Source organism: Pan troglodytes, chromosome 13 (assembly GCF_028858775.2).
Source record: "Pan troglodytes isolate AG18354 chromosome 13, NHGRI_mPanTro3-v2.0_pri, whole genome shotgun sequence".
In the NCBI taxonomy this organism is placed as follows: domain Eukaryota; kingdom Metazoa; phylum Chordata; class Mammalia; order Primates; family Hominidae; genus Pan; species Pan troglodytes.
In genome coordinates, this window is record NC_072411.2 from 42,919,122 (window position 1) to 42,940,536 (window position 21,415).

The window sequence follows — 21,415 nt, forward strand, 5'->3', positions numbered from 1 at the left end:
ATATTTATACTGAAACTGAAGAATGAGGAGAGCAGTATAAAGAGCATGGCAAGTAGAATAAACAACATATGCTAAGGCCCTAACAGGGAAAAGAATGTGGGCTATTTGAGGAAGAGAAATAAGGCCAATGTATTAGAAGCATAGTGAGTGAGGAAGAGAAGGGAGGAATAGGACGTCAAATAGGTGATCTTATGGGTCTTGTAGGGTAAGAGAATTATTTTGGATTTTATATTAAGGGAATAAGAAGTGCATAGGCCTTTGGTGGCTTTTAAGTAGAGGAGAAATGTTATTCTGTATGTATAGTAAATATATACAGACATAGTGACAGCAACAGGAGGCAGACAAATTCCCAAGCAGCCAGAAATGGGTCCCCGGTAAAACTGAACCTTCAAGCCAGGGCAGTCTAAAGCCTGAAAACCAGGCTACCAGTTCTGGGTCGAATCCATGAACCAGAGTAAGAACTTCCATCCATGTCTTACCCACTCTCTCTTAATTGGTTATTTCTGAATGATGCCTTTAACCTATTGAATTATTCCTTTTCCAAGCCCACCCATAAACCAATCAGCAAGAATTCCCCCATTTGAAGCCCATAAAAACCCCAGACTCAGCCTCAGAGAAGGCTACCCACTTTCAAATCCCCTCTCGCTGTTGAGAGCTTTTCATTCATTCAATAAATTTTACTCCACCTTACTCCCTCTCCAGTATGCATGTACTTTATTCCTTTTGGTCATGGGACAAGAGCCTGGAGTTCGCTGAACTGCAGGAGTGAAAGAGCTGTAATGCTCCCGCTTGCCAAGCTACATGCGGCAGGAGGAAAAGAGCTGTAACACTCCTGCCTGCCAAATTAGGGGAATAAAAAACCCACAACAATAGTGATGAGACAGTATATCTGTCTAATCAGTATATACACAGGATATACTGTACCAGATAAAACAGATATACTGTCTAATCACTGTGGCTATTATACAGAGAATAGATAATAGTGAGGCAAGAGTATGAGCATGTTAAGTGGTTATATAAAAGACCAGAAAAGATGATAGTGGTCTAGAGTATGGTGGTGGCAATAAAGGAGAGAAGTGAATTGATTGAAAATATAATTTGAAGGTAGAATTGTCAGGACTAGCTGATGGACTGGGTGTAAAAAATGAGATAAAAAACAGAATCTCAGGAGACCGTCAGTTTCTTGTTTCAGCAATCTCAGATTGAGGGAAGGATAGTGTGTATAGGGGTTCCATTAAGTGAAAGGGAAAAATGGAAAAGGAACAAATTTCAGGAGCTTAAAATTTAGTACTGATGGGTGTAGACAATGTTGGGGCTCAGAGAATAATATGCCAAAGTATGGTACTTTGGCATGCTAAGCACTTTTTTGAATTAAAGGAAATTGCAAGTTCATGGAAGCTGCCTTTCAAGAACATTCTAACCTTCTCTTGTTTCTCTCTTCTTTGCCCCAAACACAAGGGAGGGGCTCTCTTTCTGGAAGTACCCTTATTTGACTGAAGAAAACTTCTTTCAAAAGAAATGCAACTGTCTGAAAACCGCTCCCTTGGAATCTCATTAAATAACCAGGAATGATTAAACAACAAAGACAAAAAAAGGCTCATCACCACACCCAGACAGATTTTTCATCTATTGTTCTGAAGGAAGCTCTGAGAGATTTTCTGAGAGGCTTTATTTGCATAAGACAATGACTGTGAGGTTCTGCCCTTCACCTTTCTGGAAATTATAGCCACCCCACTCAGAGGTCAGAGGAACATTGGCCCAGGACATTGTCTATTGTTTGAGCTCATTCAGTTCCCCTGAAAATTATTTACCACTCCTCAAAATGCCTTACATTCCCCATTTCCCTCTCCCATGTGAAGAGGGTATATAAGACTCAACCATCTGGCCCTCTGATTCTTTATTTTATATGGCTCCCATGTACACTTGCACGTTAATAATCCTGTATGCCTTTTCTTCTGCTAATTTGTTGCCAGTTTATTTCAGGACACTTGAACCTTCAGAGAGGGAGTGAAAAATTCCCTTTGCTCTTACAGTAGCAATCAAAAAGAGAAAGTAATGTTGCAGTACATTTTTCTATCACGTCTGACAATATTTTGTTGATAAATGGTGAAATTACGAAATGGTAAAAAAATCAATTTTCTCTTCATTTAATTATATATAGTTTTATTATTTTTGACTTCTATTATTATGTATAATCCTTGAAAATAGCAATTTGCTAAATTACCTTGTAAAATGAAACAATCCTTTACAACAAAATTTAAAATTCAATCAATCCATCTTCCTTTTAAAAAAAATTTATGTCTGTTTAAGGAAATGTGAAATGATATATTCACCATGACTTCTATTTTTGAAAAGAATATAGTCTGTTACAGAAAACAGAAATTACAAATATGAAATGATTAGAGGACAGTTCAAAACATTATATTTATAAACATAGTAATTACATATGCTAAAAGAGTATGGCAAAAAGGGAAGAAAGATGAGAGTGGAACTTCCTATATAAATTAAAACACTGACATTTGGTAAGTGTTATTAGATAACTGTGTCAATATTAAATAGTGGTAGTGTGTGTGCTTTTGTGTAAAACAGACTTGGATCAAAGTTGGAATTTCTCAATTACTTCTGCATACTTAATCTCAAACCCCATTTTCTCATCTGAAAATAAAAACTATTATAGTACACATTTGTTGGGAACATTAGGTGAGATAATGGATGTAAACAATTTAGCACACAGAATGATTAGCACAGAGAAAAGATTCGTGTTTGTACATGCATGCTCACACACATATTGATAGAGAATAAATATCTTTTAAAGGAAAATTTTCACAGTCTTGCTAACTGTTAAGGAAACAGAGAAAGGGAGAGAAAAAGGGATAGAGAAAATACTAATATCTATGTTTAAATGCTACAACAGTGTCTATGTGAAAGTAGATTAGTTTTATGAAGCAAACGTGAATCAAAGCCATGAGAATATGATTCAGGGCAAGAGATCATAGGAGTAGATTCAGCTCATAGAATTTCTTTCAAACAACTGGTTTCTATTAGTTATTTTTTAAAATAATTTCAGTTTCATGGAGATGTGAAAGGAAAATAAATTTTGGAGATTTTTGATTTTGACTACTATAGGGGCTTTATTTACATAACAAAGCCAACATTTTGCCAGCCAGGCCAAACTGAAAGAGCAATGGCTGTCACCCCATGCTGCAGTTTGATAGCTAAGGTTCTGCCTTCTTTTTTTTCCACCATGACAGCCTAGGTTTGGTTCCTATATCAAGCATTTTCTTGTTTGATACTTGGTACTTCTGAAATAGCAGCAATTTATCGTAGCTGAAATATGGTAATGACATTGTAAAAGATTTTTTAAGGAGCTCAATGGTTAGAAGCCAGCTTAATTGAAAGCTAACATCCAAGATGTGTGTGTGTTTGTATGTGTGTGTGTGTATGTGTGTCTATTTGTGTGTGTGTGTGTGTGTTTGTATTTAAAAGTCCTTCATGTTTTTTTTTTTTTTCTCTCTCCTAGGACCTTGTCTTTTTTTTTTTTTTTGAGCAAAAGTTTTTTTATTCTCAGTTTACTGAATTCTGTTTTCTTTATTTACTTCTGCTGTCTTTCTCTTCTCTTTCACCCTCTGCTGCATGAGGGGCCTAAAATGGTTTATAATAGCCTGGAGTTCCTTAAAGAAAACAGAGAAGGCACCAGGCTCCCTTTCGGGGAAAACCGTCTGTTTTTCCTTAAAGAATCTCAAGAGTGTGAACAGACAAGTTCATCTCAGCTCTTAAGCTGCTTGCTTTTGTATTGTGTCACCTGATTTTTTTTTTTTTTTTTTTTTTTTTTACTAAAGTAGCTATTGCAACAGAGGCTACTCTTGGTTTTGTAAGGAATAGTGTAGATTAGACACTTAGAAATGTCTTTATTTATTTATTTTTGTAATGAACTGTAAGCACATCACATGGTTTAACCTCTTAATAATTTTCCCCTTTTGGAGACCCAGGATTCAGTGTGGTCTCTACCCAGAGTTCAAAGATCCAGTTAAAGATAGATAGTCTCTATCTAAATAAATGTGGTCTCCTTATATAACCATATGATAGATTTAATTTTATGTTTGATTTGGCATCCATCTTTAATCTCCCTCTAGCACCACCAGACTTTTTCTCTCTGTACCTTATGATGTAAATTTTGCTATTTGATTTTCACCTTAGTTGTTTCCTTTAATATGAAAAATTAAGGCTATTTAGCTGACAACTGCCTAGGGTTGTGAAACAAGTTATCAAGAATCTGAAAGTCTAAGACAAGAAAAAAAAAAAGGTCTTTATGAATCTATAAGATATATTTCTATCAGCAAGTGTAATATGTTTATGTATTTATGTTTAGTAGTGAAACACAATGTTTCACTATTAAAAATATATACAAGAGCTCTAATTAATTGGTTTAAGAAAATAAAAGTACTTGAATCAAATACTTTATCAGGAAAAAAAGACTAGTCAAATATTTTTTCCAGTTTACATAACAAGTAAAATCTTTAATAAATAAGCTAGCTTTAAAATTTTTGGTAAAGTAGTTAAGACTTTAGAAATGTGTTAAGAATTGCCAGAATACATTTTTGTTTGCATTTATTAATCAAGCAATTTCTTACTTATCCCTGCCGAATATTATAAGGTGTCAAAATTTGCCATAGGGGTTACAAAACTATAAACCCAGCCCAAGACAGAATGATCTTTGCTTGCATGATCTTTAATAAATAAGACATTAATATTATTTTAATAAAAACAGCTACATCTTAAATTTAGTAAGATTACCATAACTTCTAATCTTGCGGCTTTAGTCAGTCTAGTCCACAGGCAGTAAGGTTTGTTTTGGGAAGGGAATGTAATTGTCTTTGTTTCAAAGCTAAACTATAAACTATAAACTATAAACTAAGTAATACAAATACAAAGTTAGTTTGGTCTACACCCAGAAATGAACAAGGACAGCTTGGAGGTTAGAAACAAGATGGAGTCAGTTAGTTCAGATATCTTTCACTGTCTCACTTATAATTTTGCAATGGTATTTCCATAATTTTAAATGATGACTAGCACAGTTTTTATAAATAATGCAGGTAAATGATTAAAATAAAATAATTAGGTAAATGTAATGGATAAATACTTGTAAACAAACTCATCATAATTTAGATCCTAAAGTTATATTAAATAATATGTATTTCATTATTTAGGTATTTTTCAATAAAAGTATATTGGTAGGAAAACATTCTTTCAAAAAAGTATGTCCTTTTTAAACAGGTGAAAAATTTTTGTCTAATTCAAAGCTTATTTAAAGGTTATGTATAAAAAAGATAAAAGGAATGGGGAAATAAGAGAAATGGAAAGAAAGTTATAAAAATAAGGAGGTTTTTTTTCTGGTAAGAAAGCTTAAAGAGAAATAATTTTTATATGAGAAAGAGTCTTGTATAGTAGATTTAGTCCTAGAACAAAATGACTGGTTGTTTAAGAAACACAGATGTTCAGAACAAACCAGAAAGTCCAAGCATGAAATGAATGATCTGTGTAAGTCAAAATAAGAATTTATTTTTAAAAAAACAACTTTTATATGATCAAGCTGTCTATAATTAAAGAGAAACTATAATGGTCTTTCTATAGATTGGGGCTTGATATTTAAACACACACAATAAATAATTGGTTAGAACAATGACATTTTCTTAAGGGATTGATTTATTCTTAGTAAATCGTAACAGATTTTTTTTTTTTTAACACAAAGTTCAAATGTATTGCATCTCACTGTTTTCGATTTTCTCTCCCCTTTTAAAGGGAGCAAGATAGTAATGCTCTCCTTCAACTCATTTTCAGCTCATATAAGTTTTTTTCATTAACTTTTGTTTGTTGTGGCCTGATGGTAACAATGTTTTCTTAAAGGTCTAAAGGAAATGTTTTCTTCCAAAATAATATTCTGTACAGTGCAGAAGGTCTTTTCTTTTGCCTTTGGTAACCAGTCTAACAGATTTTTATGGTTTATCAAAACAACTCCTATGTCATTAAGTTTTGGTTTGCTTAGGAAAAAAACTAAGATTAATTTTTCTTTTTTTTTTTTAAATTAAGGTTACTACATCCGTTTATCTTTCTGTATGTGCTTTTAAAGTACTTGTGATATTAAATTACAGGGCTTGAACTCCTGGATCTACAAAGGACAACAGGCTGGGTGTGGTGGCTCATGCCCGTAATCCCAGCACTTTGGGAGGCTAAGGTGGATGGATCAACTGAGGTCAGGAGTTCAAGGCCAGCCTGACCAACATGGTGAAATCTCATCTCTACTAAAAATAAAAAAATTTAGCTGGGCGTGGTGGCAGGCACCTGTAATCCCAGCTACTCAGGAGGCTGAGGTGGGAGAATTGCTTGAACCCAGGAGCAGAAGTTGCAGTGAGCTGAGATTGTGCCATTGCCCTACACCCTGTGCAACAAAAGCAAAACTCCATCTCAATAAAAAAAAAAAAAAGGACACCAAGTCCTGCTAAATCTTAAATGCTGACAGCAATTAAAGCCTCATATTTAGTCCTGGTAGAAGATGACAATAAAAATAAACTGCATTCCTGAAACCCAGGGCCAGAAATTAAAACTATTCAACTCCTCAAAGCCCAGGAACTATCACAGAAGAGGTGGGCCTGTGATATTGTAAAGGCAGATTTTGAGAGATAAAGTAAGTCCAGTTTCTCTATAAATCAATCATTAAAGTCAAAGGCATACTAATGCAAGACCAGTATATGGGCCCTTGTGTCAGATTAACAGGGTTTTCTTGAAGCATTAGTTGACTGCTTAATCAAGGTTATAAAAGGCTTATGGAAGTTATATCTTATGGTCAAGATTAAAATTTTATACATTTCTTATAAGATTTTGAAAAACAAATTTAATTGGCTTCCTCCTTTTATTTGGGCTTATTGTTTTTAAAATTAAGTCTCCTCTATCAAATAATGAAGGCTTTCACCTCTTTTTTGAAATCCTTGAGTTATCACTTTGGTCAAATGAATGACTAATTTTCAAAGACCTGCAATTATCAAGTGTTTTAATATGTGTTTTGGTATTTGACACTTTTAAAAATCAAATTAGAAATTATGTCTTTTCTGACCTAATTAATCCTTTAAGGTGTTAGTTTCCCTAAAGTCCAAAAATGACATAATTTGGCTTATTTGTTATAAAAATCATACAGGAAGCATTGTCAATTGTGAAATGGTGTTCAGTTTTCTTTGGGCTGTATTTGTATATGTTATTGATATCTGTTCAAAAATTATGGGAAACTCCTATAATTCTAATATGACTTTGTGTACATTATCAGTAATCATTATAATTGTTATATTAAATTATTGTGTGCCACAGAGGTAACAAATTTCCTTGTCAATGGTGTCTTTGACTATGACTGCCCTAAAATTTTTGTCTTCCACGGACAGTTATTTTGTTTTGGTTCTCTTTAGAAGGTGGTTTTATACTCAGCTATAAAACTCTAACAGATGCTCTTGAATCCAGTTTTCTGATAACTTTGGAGGTTGCAATATCAGAATAGAGGAAAAACTTTCAGAACTCATGGAGAGCTGAAATGTTTATGACTATCAAGCAGAACAGAAATTAACTGCATGGACTGAACTAATAGAAGATTGAAGTAATCCTTTTGACTTTTTGCTTGAAATATTGCTAATCCTTTTTTTCTTTTCAGAGTCAGAGAAACTTTGCTTTGAGCTATTGACAGCTTTTAACAACTTGGTATATACTCCTATGAACACAGTTTGGAGCATGTTTGTTTCTCTCTACCTGATTTCTACAGAATTTTGAAACTGTGAGTATTGTTAGCTTATGGCAATACAGTTATTTGCATAAGTGCAATAAAAATTTGTTTTCATTTGTAATAGGACACAATTGGAGAAACTGGTTATTTTACCAAGCCTTTGACTGGAGTGGTGTGCTTTCCTCTAAGGAATCAGACTTGACTTATGAAGTCAATAAAAGCCCCTTGCAAAAACTGGCCTCATACCTTGTCTATACCATCCCTGTACAGGGTTCCTGACCTGGGTTAAGTAAAGAACATCATTTTTATAACAGGCCCAGGAGCTCCAAGTTTATCTTGGAACCTCAAGAGAAAAGGAATCCACCCAACTCATAGGTATTTGATAGTACAAATCCATGGCTGGGCTCAACTTTAAGACAGTCTTATCTGAGATTCCTTCTATGGAACAAAATTCCATCAAAGCCAATTTAAAAGCCTATGTGAAAAATATTTTTTTTCTTGCTGCACTGTATACAGATAATCAGGCCAAGTATAATAAACCAAATCAGTCCTACGAGGATTTGTCTTTAGTGAAAATGGGAAACTGGAGAAAGAATAATTATGTTTCAAAAACTATAGTACACCTGTTGTTAGATTCTAATCTTGCCTAATGTTTTTCTTTTTTTATTGTTTTCTACCATTTGGACCAAGTTCTATTTTTTCTTGGCTACAAGTGGGCAAAATAATGCTTTCATTTTTTTTCCTTTTTCTTCTTTTTTCTCCATTTTTTTCTAATTTGGAGTCATCAAAAACTAAGCAGTGCTTTTGTAAAGCCCTCTGAACTGAAGATAGACAACTTAAACTTCAGAAGAATATAACAGCAACCTATTTAAAGCCATATATATAAACGACTTTCGAACCTGCCTACTGATGCATGGACTTCAGAGTAATGTGGCCTATACTGATTTTCCAGGATTGTTCTTTTGTTTATTGTTGTTTCTCTCCCTTCTTCCCCCTATTTTCTTGTCACAGGACATGAGACTTCACAACCTGCTAAAAATGAGCTTTCCTAATAAATCAAGACTTAGCCACCTAGGAATAAAACATCATAGCCATAAGAGATCAGATAAAACCTGAAACCAGAGACTCATGTTCTTCTAAAATGCTTTCTCTGAAAGATTTTAAAAAGAAAAGGGGGGAAATGTGAAAGAAAAATAAATCTTGCGGCCCCCAAATCACTAAGCTAAAGGGAAAATTCAAACTGGGAACTGCTTAGGGCCAACCTGCCTCCCATCAATTCAAAGTCACCCCTCTGCTCACTGAGATCAATGCATTTGCCTTCTTTACAGAGGCTAATCAGAAACTCAGAAGCAGGCAACCATTTGTGTCTTATCTACCTTGACCTGGAGGCCCCCTCACTCCATTTCACATCTTCCCACCTTTGCTTTGAGTTGTCCCACCTTTCCGGACTGAACCAATGTTCATCTTACATATGTGGATTGATGTCTCATGTCTCACTCAAATGTATAAAATCAAACTGTGTTCCGACCACCTTTGGCACATGTCATCAGGACCTCCTGAGGCTGTGTCATGGGCACATATCCTCGACCTTGGCCAAATAAACTTTCTAGATTAACTGAGACCTGTCTCAGGTTTATGGGGTTCACAGACAGCTTTAGTTCTATGTATATGGCTTTAATTTTAGTTTCAAGGCTTTCACAGCTATGGTTGTGGAAGCATATTCAGAAAAACAATATCCAAATTGTTTATTGTTCGATAATGAAATATGTGAATAAGACCATTGGGAAAGGATAAAAATGAACATTCATATACCACAGGACAATGTACTGATAATTGTTTAAGCTAGATAATGGGTACAAGAGAGTTTATTACACAATCCCTACTAGTTTGTGTACTTTAATATTTCTGTAATAAAAGTTTAAAAGTGTAAATAACTCAAATAGGTACAAATTTTTAAAAATGTACCAGAGGACATTTATAAAATTTCAATATTGGGGCCTATTTTCCAAAAATATTTATGTTTAAAGATAAGATTGTTTTGTATAAAAAATATTAATTATCTGAAAATATCAGCATGAAATTATTTATAAACAAAATTAATCACAAAATAATACAATATGTTGCCAGTTAAATAGAAAATGGAACAAAGGTTAATATAAAGCTGATAGGCTATTTAAATAGTAAAATGCCATTCTTAAAAATAATGAATATGAAATAAATTAAATCTTACTTCAATTTAATTTTGAGTGCACAGATCTTTCATAGACAACAGGTTGTTATTTGTCAGCTGCTTTTAAACTTAGCATTAAAAACAAAAATATTTAAATAGAAAGAACACAAAGATAGCATCAATCTAATTTGTAGTGTTATCTCCACAAAACTGGCCAGTAGAGAGATTTGCAAGCTTAAAAAAATAAGAGGCCAGGTGTGGTGGCTCATGCTTGTAATCCTAGCATTTTGGGAGGCTAAGGCAGATGGATCATGCGAGGTCAGGGGTTTGAGACCAGCCTGGCCAACATGGTGAAACCCTGTCTCTACTAAAAATAGAAACATTGGCTGGGCGTGGTGGCACGCATCTGTAATCCCAACTACAGAATCGCTTGAACCCGGGAGGCAGAGTTTGCAGTGAGCTGAGATCATGCCACTGTACTGCAGCCTGGGTGACGGAGCAAAACTCTGTTTCCAAAAAAAAAAAAAAAAAAAAAAGAAAAGAAAAAATAATCCCTGAAAACAAACTATGAATTTGGAAGTTATAGGCAGTCTCTGAGTATTTGTGGATAAGCCACCAATAGATGTAGATAAGGCTGTACTTCCCACTCTGCAATGATAACACAAAGACTTCTGATGCATCGTCTTTTGCCTGTATAACAATTGGGAAATTGGTGTCTACCTTGTAACTTTCTATCCAGTTATACTTTGAATAGTTGTGGAGAATCCAACTATCTATCAGTGACACTGTAATTCTGTATTCTCTATATTTATATTTACTAGAAATAGGCACTGTGAACTCTGAAACGTTTTTCTAGTGGGGGAAAAATATGGCTTGGGACACTTTGATTCACTAAAATAAGTGATCCCTTCATTTCTTCATTAAACCTAGCAGTGTTAGTATACTTCTATAGTGATCACTGTGAGACTAAAATTTTGTCGATTTAAGTGAGAAATTCCAACACTTTTTATAAATAACATGTTATAGAATTAGTCACCCTAAAGGTGTTCTTAACCTTGCCATAACATAGTTCAAAACAATCTTAAGAGCTGATTTCAATGATCATCGTTTCATAAAATTCTAGGTACTCCTTCATATACTTGATAATGTGCTATTTTAACAGAATCATTTTTTCCCTATTACTTTCTCTTTAGATGGTTAAAATGCATTAGCATTTCAATGATTGCATTATATCCTCAAGTATACAAAGACTTAATGTCTCTCCTTATAGGATGTATGGAAATGTTCAGTCACAATAACTTTTAAAAAAAGAAACTACAGCCTACAGATGCTGCAGTTCCTCCATTCATGGATTAGTAAGTGTCCGGATTAAACTGGGTCAAAAGACATGAACAACTTGTAGCATTATAGGCATAAAAAGGCCGTTATCATCTATCAGATCAAGCAGCAGAAGGTAAAAATAAATGATCCTGGTTAAAAAAAAAAAAAGAGGTTACTTATCTATAATATTCAGTTCTTCTAAAACCAACAAAACCTTTATCAGTTCCGTTTAAGAATATTCCTAGATAGGATTAAAATATTATTTAGATGTCTCACTAATCTTCACAATTACTATTTCTACTTTCACCAACGAAATTTTTATGGCAGTTAGAAATTTAGTTTAACTAAATTCAGTTTTAATTAAAAGCTGAATTTTTAGTTCAGTTATTATGACAAAGGAAAACTAAATACTAGCTTTAGCAATAGAGCAGGAAGATGCTATGCAGTAGCGTAAAAATAAAGGCAATGAAAGTTCAAGAACTGAAGTGAGTACCTTGTAGATCCTGCACACCCTGGTGCTTGTTACTCTCTAATAATAAGCTTAATGTTTAAAGCGGGATTCATGGTCTCTTTCAGGTCACCTTAGCAATAAGTGTATTACCTTAAAATGGAATGAAAGAAAAATAGCTCCTCCCTAAGACTCTCAATTTACCATCTTGGAATAGTTTGTCACCTGGGAGATCAGGTCAAAATCCAGAATACTGAAGGAATATGGCATGATGACAGATATGTTTTATAACCCAAAGTGAATGTTGGTGGATTTTATGCTGGGGAAGCAAAGTCGTCAATTAAAAACGCTTCACATTGGCATCTGTAAAAAAAAGGTCACAAAGACCTTGATTGCTGTGGAAACCTCACATGAAGTAAATGTGTTTTGTGGGGCTAGTGTTAGGGCCTGTTTGTTTTCTCAGCTGTGTTAAGGGAGAAAAGTGGCTAGTTGCAAACCTTTCTTTTCATTTGTTATTGTAAACAAAGTTCATAGTTTTCCCATTAGCTGTCTGTCCTTTACTGTATACTTCCCATTTTAAATATATCCTTGAGTTCCTGTAAGTTACATATAAACAAATTCCATTTCTATGCATGCATTCATTTGTTTAACATTTACTTAGCACAAGTATATATTCAAAGAGGCTTAGAAGGATTTTACAGACTGAAAACAACTTCCCTTGCCACCAAAAAGCTTAAGATTTAGTAGAAAATATAACAGTATTTATATAAATCATATTTCTCAATAATTAGTGAATTTTATCTAAAATTAAAAATTTCAAAAGAAGTTTAAATTACTTTGAAGCTCATATCAATGCTGATTCTCAGCTTCCTTATATATTTTATTAATAGTTTGAGAAATTGGGGAAAATTTATGTTTATATTGTACATAGCACTAAGATAGTTAGCTGAGTTTAAATAAAATTATATTTCAATGTTGCTTTTCTTGTGCTTGGCTTGGCTTTGCTGTAAGTGTGTGTGTGTGTGTGTGTCTGCTTATTGTTGCTGTTTTAAGCCTACCTTGTGAAAGGTCCAATATATTAAACTAACCTCAGAACTTTTTATCAAAATAGCCAATAAACTTGAAAATATTTTAATATTCACATTACATTATTAAATCTAAAAATGTACATTTTAAAATGTGCTTTATGATGTTTATATACTGCATAAACTTTATATCTTAATCACATTAACCTCTATAAAATAACTTTTAACAATAAAAGCCTATCAAATCATGACAAAAAATCTGTCAACCTTCCAGTTAACACTTAGAGTTTAATGAATTAGTACTGTTATCCAAACTCTGGTCATTTATTCTAGAAATGATTGTATAAGCATTATTTTGTTACCCTATTTTAAAAAAAAGTATTATTTTATTATCAATGTAATTATCTTAATTAGCCTCACTGTTTCATAGCAGCAATTAGTGATGGAAGGTATCAACTCCCCCAGAAGCATTTTTAACTTTCCCCTACTTTCAGTCTAGCTTTCTGTATTAACTTTCAACTCTTCGAGGATATTTCACACTGAAATCGTATTTGGTATTTTCACTTAAATAATATGTGTAGGTTGTATGTCCTTTGTGTTTCTGTTTTCTTTCTTTACTCTCAGGTTGGATATTTACAAAACTGAGATAAATAAGTTGATCCTAGCATTGTCAATACAATATCAGTGGAAAATGAAGCATCAACTGCAAAATCTATCTTGTTTGGAGAGACCATTTTTAAACTTTCATACACCTTGTTTTTTGTTTCCTGTGTCATTTATAATTTTGGGATTATTCACATTTTTCTTCTCATGTTGGTATACATGCTAGGACTACAATCTTTTCCAAAATATTACTTTTCTTTTATTCAGAAAGTTTCCCATGCTGACACAACTTAGGTCTGATAGGTGAAACCCTCACATCAGTAGTTGTTGGTACTGGAGATAAGGCCCTAGCTGATAATGAGCTAGCAACTTTGTGGGAAGTGTAGGGTCAGTATCAGCAATCTACTTGTACCTCAGGAATAAAATATTGAAAAATAAAGGCATGTCTTATTAAACATAGCAGGCTTTTTCCTGATCAGTTGTTAGTACAGGAAGTAATGGGTGAAATAGGTAAAATGTAGACTACATAAACTAGAGAATATACTTCCAGGCTAAGAGAAACAGCTACTACTCAGCTCATTGTTACCAAATCTCCCTATTTTACAAAAGAAGGCAGAAATCCAGGGTCTTATGTAAAATCTCTCAATATTTTAAATTTTGACAACTAATTCAAGTAAATTTAAAACACTGGGGAAAATAAAGCAAACACATAAATGAGGGTGGCCAATTTGGAATCCTTGCTCTAGATAAATGGTTTCTGCCCCTTTCATTTCTGAGTCAAAATTGAGGAAAAGAGACACAAACATACTTCCCAATCTATTGACTTCTGAGTCTTAGGCATAGACAAGAGTAAAAGTCAGAAGGTGTGGCCAGGAGGCCGACTTAGACATCGCCTGGCTTTTCTCTCTTCTTTATCTCGTTGAACTCCCTTTTGGCTCACTCCCTGCTCATTGGAGCTCCTCTCTCATTGAAGCACTCATTGGTGCTCCCTGGACTTGATATTACCTAAAGGTACAAACCTTCTAAAGAATTCCTTTCTGCTAGCCTTTAGGCTTGACAATGACCTTTGATTTACAAAACAATTACAAAGGTCAAAATCGACAGGAATAACAAAGCATTCTCACCTATCAGTTGCATATTATCTCCCATGTATATCATCTCCTTAAAAACAACTGAAGGAGGAAGATGTTATTATCCCCAATTCATAGAATAGAAACCTGAAATCTAAGGGAAAAAGATACACTTGATACACCCAGAGTATAAGTGACTGGGCAGGAACGGGAACCCATATGTTCTGGCTGGAAATCCAGTGCCTCTCTTCTGCTCCTTCACAACGGAACACAAAAGGGAAGAGGGCAGTAACCTAAGTTACTCAACATTGAACCTTGTTTTCCAGAATCATATGCTTTGTCTTTCAAACCTCCTAATAGGCCATATCTCACTACTGGACTCCTTCAAGCTTATTTAAATTTTCTTTTAAACTGACTCCAAGAACATAAAAAATAAATAAAGGGTGAAGCAGTTAACATCTGTGACTATTTAGAACAAAGACTGGCCCTGTAGTTTGCAACCATTAGAAACAATTACAACATCTCTTTGGCAGGGCAAAGAGAAATTCATTAAATTACTGTTTTGAAAAAGAGTTGCAATAGCTTCCAATAGGGCCTAATGCCCACATTTAGAAAAAAAAAAAAAAAAAAGACATTTTGAGCCTCTAAAAGTACCTATGTAAGCAATCCTATCACCAAACTTGTGGTAATAAACTAGTTGCTGTACGTACAACTCACATACCTACCCCCACCACCCCCCCCACACACACACACATACATGGGCACAAAATAACCACTTTGACTCATAATTGATGAGATAATTAAATTCAATGTTAAATTGACAGACTATTTTTTATGCCAAACTCAATCTATAAAAGGCAAACTTCTTTACCCATATCTTGGGTCCAAAGCGATGGCCCTGGGGTGTTCCATGGCTCCTGCTATTAGTGTAGTTCTTAGGGAGCCATCTAGTTTGGCCACTTCGATTTGGTCCAGATTGCTGTCTATCCAGTATATGTTTCCTGCTATCCAGTCGACTGTCAGGCCTTCTGGAGTAGCCAGGCCATGCTCCACAACCACTTCAATGGCACTGACACCTACAAAAGAAGGAAAACCAACAGGTGCACCCATTCAAGGATTGTGTTAAGCACAAAGGAAAAGGCCTACCTGTGATCAGCAGTACCAATTATTTCAATGTGATTTCAACTTTGAGAGATTGCAAAAGTGCTACCTAGCACAGGTAAAACCAAGTAGACTCAAATTTAGCATTACCGATCTTCCTTGCCAGAAATCTTTAATCTAGTAAATCCTTTTAGTATCAGTGGAATAAAGTTTTTAAGCAGCTCTGAGGCTAATAACAACGTTGAGGTTGCAAAAAAAAGTTATTTCTTGTTCCTGACTTTTTTATACAGAGCAAAGGATTTTGGAAACAATAATGATATTCTGGTTAAAATCAGTGCAACTTAACTCAAATGTTGATCTTCAAGAGTAGAATAACATCAAAAGAAAAAGCCCACCAGAGCTAAGATGCATTCTGGCTAATCAGCACTCACTCTTTTTCTCTTTTTAGAAGGATAACAGATAATAGCTACTACTATATTTAACCTTAACAAAGATAAACCCCAGATGACCCTCTTCCCCACCTGGGACCCTAAGACTTGCAAGATGTAACAAAAATGTAAATAAGAGAAAAAGGTCTGAATAAAAATAAGCATTTCGGTGATGCCTACCAATATTCTTATTTATCCACTATTGAATTTCTTTCACAATTAAAAAAAAAATCTTTTTTTCTATTTTTTGAGACAGGGTCTCACTTCTGTTGCCCAGGCTGGAATGCAGTGGTGTGATCACGGCTCATTGCAGCCTCAACTTCCAGGGCTCAGATGATTCTCCTACTTCAGCCTCCTGAGTAGCAAGGACTACAGGTGCACACAACCACACCCAGCTAATTCTTCGTATTTTTAGTAGAGATGGGGTTTTGCCATGTTGTCCAGGCTGGTCTCAAACTCATGGGCTTAAGCATCTGTCTGTCTCAGCCTCCCAAAGTGCTGGGGTTACAAGCATGAGCCACTGTACTGGCCAGCCAAAACTTTCATTTTTAAATACCTTTTCTGATACGATAAATCATTGTAGTTTGTAACATTGCTACCACAGCAGTGCTTTTTGTTAGACATATTAACAATGTGTTTTATGAAGTAGCTAACCAATTAATCCTATGAATCTAAATCCATCATTTTAAATCAGTATATGACATAGGATATAAGTTTACATATCATAATTATATTATGTGCTTAAATATGACCATTTTTCAAAATTGCAAAGGTGATTTACAATGGAATGAACAATTTGACAGAGATACCTTGTCCTTGGAATGGTACATGGGTGCAACATTTCAAAAGAAATACATATTTATGTCAACGACTTCCTTTTTTTTTTTTTTTTTTTTGAGATAAAGTGTCATTCTGTTGCCTAGGCTGGAGTACAATGACATGATCTAGGCTCACTGCAACCTCCGCCTCCCAGGTTCACGCAATTCTCCTACCTCAGCCTCCCGAGCAGTTGGGAATACAGGCATGCACCACCACGTCCAGCTATTTTTTGTATTTATAGTAGAGATGGGGTTTCATCATATGGGCCAGGCTGGTCTGGATCTCCTGACCTCACGTGATCTGCCTGCCTCGGCCTCCCAATGTGCTGGGATTATAGGTGTGAGCCACCACACCCGGCTATTTATATCAAAGACTTTCTACTTAAGAAAGGGTTAGTTTAGCCAAAAGAGATAAGTCAAATTATGGCAAAAATATTTAGCTCATATTAGTCATCTCTGTAATACTTTCTTCATTTTTTTGAATTATGTTGAAAGATGGTAGCAAAATTAAAAAAAAAAAAAAACAAGTTATTGTAACTCCTAAAAATGTGACTAATGGTATGTAACAACCAGTCTTTTTTTTTTTTTTCTTGTAAATGCATTTCTTTGCCATCAGTCCATGGAAAAGTCCACAGTGGCAAATGGTGTGAACAGCACGAGTGTCACCACTTCCTGCCCCCAACAGGTGCTCACACAGATGCTCAACATCCCTGATTTTACATATATGAGGGAGGGGATAAAGGACCAAAGGTCAAAGAATAATCAAAATTTCTTCTAGTTATAACGTGTTCTTTGAATTTTCACTTAAAAAAGTAATCTAAACATTAAGAAAAATTATAATATATGTACCTCCACTTTCAGAAAGCTTTCCCCGGTATATTCTGTCTTCTACAACATCTGTCCAATAAAGTAAACTTTGATTGAAGTGAAAATCAAGTGCTATTGTGTTTCTCAATCCAGGAACAAGTAGACTATAGTCTCTTTTGTGAAGATCAATCCTTCTGATCTCATGACGAATAGAAAAGATGATGAATGCTTCAAAAGGATCTGAAATTAAATTTATTTTTAATAGGCTTATGAAAATGTAAACTCTGGTAATGAAACGCTTGGGATCAAAATATATTATTTAAAAGTATAATTTATTACATAATTCTCTGTCTTAAAACAGCAATTTCTTTTAATCCAAAATTTAACAGAAACTTGCAAAACTTAGGTTTATGTGTATTCATTAGAATAGGTATTAGGGAGTTTTTATTCCTTGGATTTACATATACCTGATACTGATTAAAGAATAGCAGAATTATTGCCACGCAAAGACAAAATGGAGGATTTTCTGGTTCTTTTTAGAATTTCAGCTGACAACTTAAAGCTCAGAAAAGTCACCATAGAAATTGCTAAGATTTGGCTAAAACTAACTTTGCTACACTCTTAACTAACCATCCCATACTAACAGATCCATAGAGGAGAACTATCCAACGACAAAGAAAAAGAGATCTGTGAAGAAGTTGTTGGACTTATAGTTAGGGAGTGCTTCCATTAAGAGATAAGATGGCGGCTTCCTGCAGAGTCCAAAAAAATCATAACTATACCATTCCTCACTTGGTGTTTTTTAGCCTGAAACAGGCCTGGGTAGGGAGAAAGGAAAGAAGCTTTGAAAACGGATTTGAGATTAAAGTTACTTTTAGTATTATTTTTTGTGCCTAAAAGAATGTTTCAGTATCTGAAAGTTACTAAAATTATGTTATTTCAAAAATGTATCAACCCTAAACTAATTACTGTGAGACATACTGATGTATATTGTTGTGATCACTTAGATATTGCAGTTATTTATTGCACAGTATTGTTTTTGCTGTATGACATTATTGTGACAAGAGCTAACTGAAACAATATATCAAAAACATGTACAGAATAGTTCCAAATAGCTCCCAATAAAACAAATACTCTTAAAATTTAATATCCAGGATTTAGCATTTTTAAAATAAAGAAAATGTTTGTGTTGGATGCACAGTTGTTTAAAAGAAAAATTACCTAATTTTGGATTAGCTCTTATGTTAGGTCTTTGATACAATTTGAATTAATTTTTGCATATGGTATGAGATAGGTTCAGATATCATTCAATTGCATGTGAAAATCTAGTTCTCCCAGAGCATTATTTCTTGGAAAGATGATTTTTCCTCCACTCATATTCAAACTTATTTCATACCATAGACAAAAACGAACTCAAACTGTATTATAGACTTAAATGTAAGAGCAGCAAAAATTCCAGTTCTAGTTGAACACCCCAGATGATTAAAAATGCATGTCCACACAAAAACTGGTGCATATTCATGGCAGCATTATTCATAATAACAAAAAGTGGATACAATTCATATGCCCATCAACTGATGAATAAAAAAATGCTGTCTACCCACATGACAGATATATTATTCACCAATACAAAGAAAAGAATTACTGGTGTATGCTAAAACAAATGAAAACATTACGCCAAGTGAAAGAAGGTAGTCATAAAACACATATTGCATGATTACATTTATATGAAATGTCCAGAATAGGCAAATCTTTAGTGGTAGAAAATAGATCAGTGGTTTCTAGGGCCGAGGGTAGGTATTAACAGGAAGTGATTGCAAATGGGCATGGGGTTTGTTTTGGGGTGATTAAAGTGTTCAAAATTAAATAGTTGTAATAGTTAAACTGAATTGTGCACTTTAAAAGAGTGAATCTTATGGTATGTAAATTATATCTCAATACATCTGTTATTTAAAAAATGTGGTAATGACTGTAAAAACTTGTAAAGGGCATAGAACTGTACAAATACTACCTTTAGCTCACTGTTAACAGTCCAGGTTCCATGTATCATTAACTTTTTACTCATTTAGAGTCATTCCTATAACCCTCCTCAGATCTGAAAAATTTTCTATCTACATAAAGAAAACAAAGAATGCCAATAATTTAGTTCTGTTTCTTTTCTGTGCATTTGAGTTAGTTGAATAGAGAAATTATTATTAGAAAAATTAATGGAATAATATTTCAACTCAAAGAATTCAGAAAATAAAAATGAATTAACTCAAATTTGAAAATAATAACAAATATAACTACAGAAATTGATAAAATACAACAAAAGATATTACTAGCAAACCCAAAGCCATTTGTTTAAAAGAATAACAAAATATAGATAGATGACCTATGGCAGACTTGATTTTATATATATATATACTTATACATATAAATATACATACATATATAAATTAACAACAGGAAGAGTAAAAATAGAAAATATAGAAAATAAACAGATGAGTAAGATATGCATTTTAATAATACACTTGAAAATATGTAAAGTAAGTCAATTCTTAGAGAAACGTGTTAGCAAAATTGACTTAAAAAGAAATAGAAGGACAGGTGCGGTGGCCCGTGCCTGTAATCCCAGCACTTTGGGAAGCCAAGGCTCGTGGATCACATGAGGTCAGGAGTTCGAGACCAGCCTGGCCAACATGGTGAAACCCCGTCTCTACTAAAAATACAAAATTATCCAGACATGGTGGCATGTGCCTGTAATCCCAGCTACTCAGGAGGCTGAGGCAGGAGAATCACTTGAACCTGGGAGGCAGAGATTGCAGTGAGCCTAGATCATGCCACTGCACTCCAGCCTGCACAATAAAGTGAGTCTGTCTCAAAAAAAAAAAAAAAAAATTTGAAATGATATATAAGCATTACAAACATTGATTTAATAGTAAAATTATACCTTCCGATCTAACGTGAAAAAAAGTAAAACCTACAAGACTAAAAGTAATTTAACAAAGTGGTACTCAAGTTATCTACATAGACTGCTGCCAGTACACAGACTTTGTTACTAGTCCATAGTGAAGTCACATAGTAATTGAGAATATTAAGAAAAGTTTACACCAATTAAAACAGCAAGACCACACCCATTTTATGGGGCATAATTGGAAGTCCAAGAATTATCAAAACATCACACATGGAGTGCTTCCTATATACTGTAATTATTCTTAAACTTTTCTTTTTGAGACAGAGTCTCACTTTGTTGCCCAGGCTGGAGTACAGTGGCATGATCTTGACTCATTGAAACCTCTGCCTCCCAGCCTTAAGAAATTCTCATGCCTCAGCCACCTGAATAGCTGTGATTACAGGCATGTGCTACCATACCCAGTTAATTTTTGTATTTTTAGTAGAGACAGGGTTTCTCCATGTTGGCCAGGATGGTCTTGAACTCCTGGCCTCAAGTGATTCACCTGCCTTGGCCTCCTAAAGTGCTGGGATTACAGACATAAGCCACCCGGCCCAGCCATTCTTAAACATTTATAAATTCCAATTTACGCGGTCCTCACAAAGCCTTATGAGGTGGGTGATATTGTCACCCCCATTTTACACAGGAAGAAACAGAGGTACAGAGAAATTATATAACCACCATGCCAAAGTCACAAAGCTAGTAAGTGGAGGAGAAGCAATTTGACCCATGACGGTGGTAGCTAGTGTTAGCAATGATTTGGAGAATGAGGCACTTTCATAAAGAGTCAATGGTAGTTTGTATTTCTACAACTATTTTGGAGACATATTTGGCTATAATAGACTTGAACACGTGTAAATGACGATGCGCGTACACTTGAATATGTAGTTCAACTTGTGTACATTTTCATATGTAGACATCATAAGGCCAT

The 21,415-nt window shown here is 34.4% G+C and overlaps 1 protein-coding gene across 1 annotated transcript in view; it reads right to left on the reverse strand.

Moving 5' to 3' along the window:
• LRP1B (LDL receptor related protein 1B) overlaps positions 1 to 21,415 on the reverse strand; it is a 1,946,873-nt gene that overhangs the window by 634,286 nt on the left and 1,291,172 nt on the right. The window contains exons 27-28 of the mRNA XM_063790432.1: positions 17,592 to 17,789; positions 15,267 to 15,471 (exon numbers count right to left, since the gene is read on the reverse strand). Coding sequence (XP_063646502.1) covers positions 15,267 to 15,471; positions 17,592 to 17,789 — 403 coding nt within the window. The remainder of the gene's footprint in view (positions 1 to 15,266; positions 15,472 to 17,591; positions 17,790 to 21,415) is intronic.